The following is a 2,297-nucleotide window of genomic DNA, read 5'->3' on the forward strand; positions in this document are numbered from 1 at the left end:
CTGGAAATTCTGACCATCAACTCATTATATGCATGCCATATCCTAATTCACTTTCCAAACTAGTCTCCGGTTTCTTTCTTCCGCAGCTGCGAAGCTGTGTCCTCGTGATATTTCTGAGAATTTTCCATATACTTCTGTCAGGAGGCTTACTGTGGTTGTATGCAAGTGTTTATTCCCAATTTGTGCGAAGCATTTGGGAAGTCCTTTTTTATGGTTCTCCCAGTGGTTCATTTCTGTGTCGGCATCCGAAAGAATCTCAATAAAATATGGCATAATCTCACTTCACTCACTCGCCCCACGACCCCTGCAGTGATAGATTTTTTGAGCAAACAAATTTCTTCGGTGACTGCCGAATTCATCCTTCTCCTCTGATCCCCGGTACAAAGGAAGCTATGTGGTCCTACCCTGTGAGAAATTGATTATCTCCTCGGATCGATTCCCTTGATCATTCACTTTTTCACTTATCATACCCGGAAAGACCAAATATTTCTATGTGCAACAAATTTATTACCCTTTTGGTACATGTCGGTGTAACATTATTTTATTCAGCAAAATTGCAAAGAAGGACGCCCCCATCACAATTCTCACTGTCAAATGTTTTCTTTGGGACTAATTTTACGTCTTGCCGAAAGCTAACTCTTGTACCTATTATATTCGAGAGTGAGCATCACTCAAACCCTAACGAGTATCGTCCAAAAGCAATCAAGAACACTTTTTTAGAATTTGGATCATTGTTAGCACAATCGAATAAGCTGCTGTAAATCCACAGTACGGTTTCCACTGGGTAAACACCGTTGTATTCTTTAGCTTCCTTATGGAGGACAATTTGGCTTAAGCTTCCAGTCTTCAGCAATTTGCAAGTTCGTTGAATTGTATGTGATACTGCTCGCCATCTTCGGATTTCTTGACTTGGGATGACATAATTAACTTCTTTTTGGCCACCTCTGAGAACAGCCAGTTGGCTTTTTGCCTTTTTTGGTGATCGAGCAAATCGTGTACGTTACTGAGAGGTGGTTTACACTCCATAGTGCAGTGATTTATTAAGGTGTTATAATCTCGCTTACCATAGTTTTGTTGTACGAAAGCGATCTTTGGGGAGCGGTATCCTCCGACACCGATAAAATGGTAAAATAACTTTGTTCTTTATTTGGCGTCCCAGATCTCTTCGAATTTTGAACTACCGCGAGCGCCTGACCTACCGAAATTCTCGAATAATGCTTTACGAATCCTACTTCACTTACTTCATTGAAATCCTTCTATAATTCTCTGCGGCTGTGCTTTTTTAAATAAACCTCGCAGTTCAAATCAATCCAAACTGTATTCTTGTTCTTTCTCTTTCCAAATCCTAAGCGGAAATCCTTGCGGAAATTCCTCATGGCAAATCTACTTTCCCGCACTACTAAACTCTTTGCCTCTGCATTTCATTTTAGCCTTCACTTTTCATATTCAACCTATGCTGCAGCAATGTTATCACGTATGAGGACGATGCTCTCCTTCTTATTCAACGATATATCATTATTCCCATTTCCACTCTCTGCCTGGACAACAGTCTCTAGCATTCCTATTTTATCGACACTGTCGTGATATTTGTCGGCAACGTTCTCTGCAAAACCTTCCAATTGTTCCACTTGTTTCTCCTCTTGTCGCTCGTACGACGTTGTCATCTCACTGTGTTCGAGTGCTCTCTTCTCCCTTTCAAATACATTCTGAATCTCACTACTGCCTACGTTTTTCTTGTTCCCTTATATTCATAAAATTTCAATGCACAACGTCCTTTTGTGGGATCCAAAATGATTTTCGTTTCTATCGTTGTTCAACACGCTGTTTGTTTGCAACAAATCTAACGATCTATTTGATTAACCTTTCCCCGTGGACTGGTGGCTGTCCTTTGGAGATGTGAGCTTTTTAACCTTAAAAGAAATGGTCATGTAAGATTAATTTCTAACTGGAAATTCGTAAATGCATTGAGGCAAATTTTTGTTCCATGTAGAACGCAGTCTTGTTAAAATCAGTGAAGAGTAAATCCCGCAGACGTACTTTATGAATTTTCCTTCAGGTTTAGTGTTTTTATCCATTATTCTTTTGCAGTACTACGTCATCGGGTGTAGGAAACGAGAAGCCACCATCTGAAAACCGCTGAACAGTTGCTTAATGGCGGCAATTATTGCACATGGCATCCCTCTTAGGTGACAGTTTCCTTGCGACATTCTGGTTCAGCCTGTAAATCGTCATTGAACATGCGAACATATGGCGAAAAACCATTGTGTTCGACACTGTGTCTAATGGTGCTGCCCCGA

General features: G+C 40.6%; 1 protein-coding gene across 1 annotated transcript; it reads right to left on the minus strand.

Annotated features, from left to right (window-relative positions):
• Positions 1-1,451: 1,451 nt before the first annotated feature.
• On the minus strand, positions 1,452-1,664 carry T265_05749 (hypothetical protein; the record flags this gene model as incomplete). The annotated part of the gene is made up of 1 exon (XM_009170829.1): positions 1,452-1,664. One exon carries the CDS (start codon positions 1,662-1,664, stop codon positions 1,452-1,454), a length of 213 nt encoding a protein of 70 aa, XP_009169093.1.
• Between the last annotated feature and the right edge of the window lie 633 nt (positions 1,665-2,297).

The sequence above is a fragment of the Opisthorchis viverrini genome (genome assembly GCF_000715545.1).
Source record: "Opisthorchis viverrini unplaced genomic scaffold opera_v5_106, whole genome shotgun sequence".
NCBI classification, from domain to species: Eukaryota; Metazoa; Platyhelminthes; class Trematoda; order Opisthorchiida; family Opisthorchiidae; genus Opisthorchis; species Opisthorchis viverrini.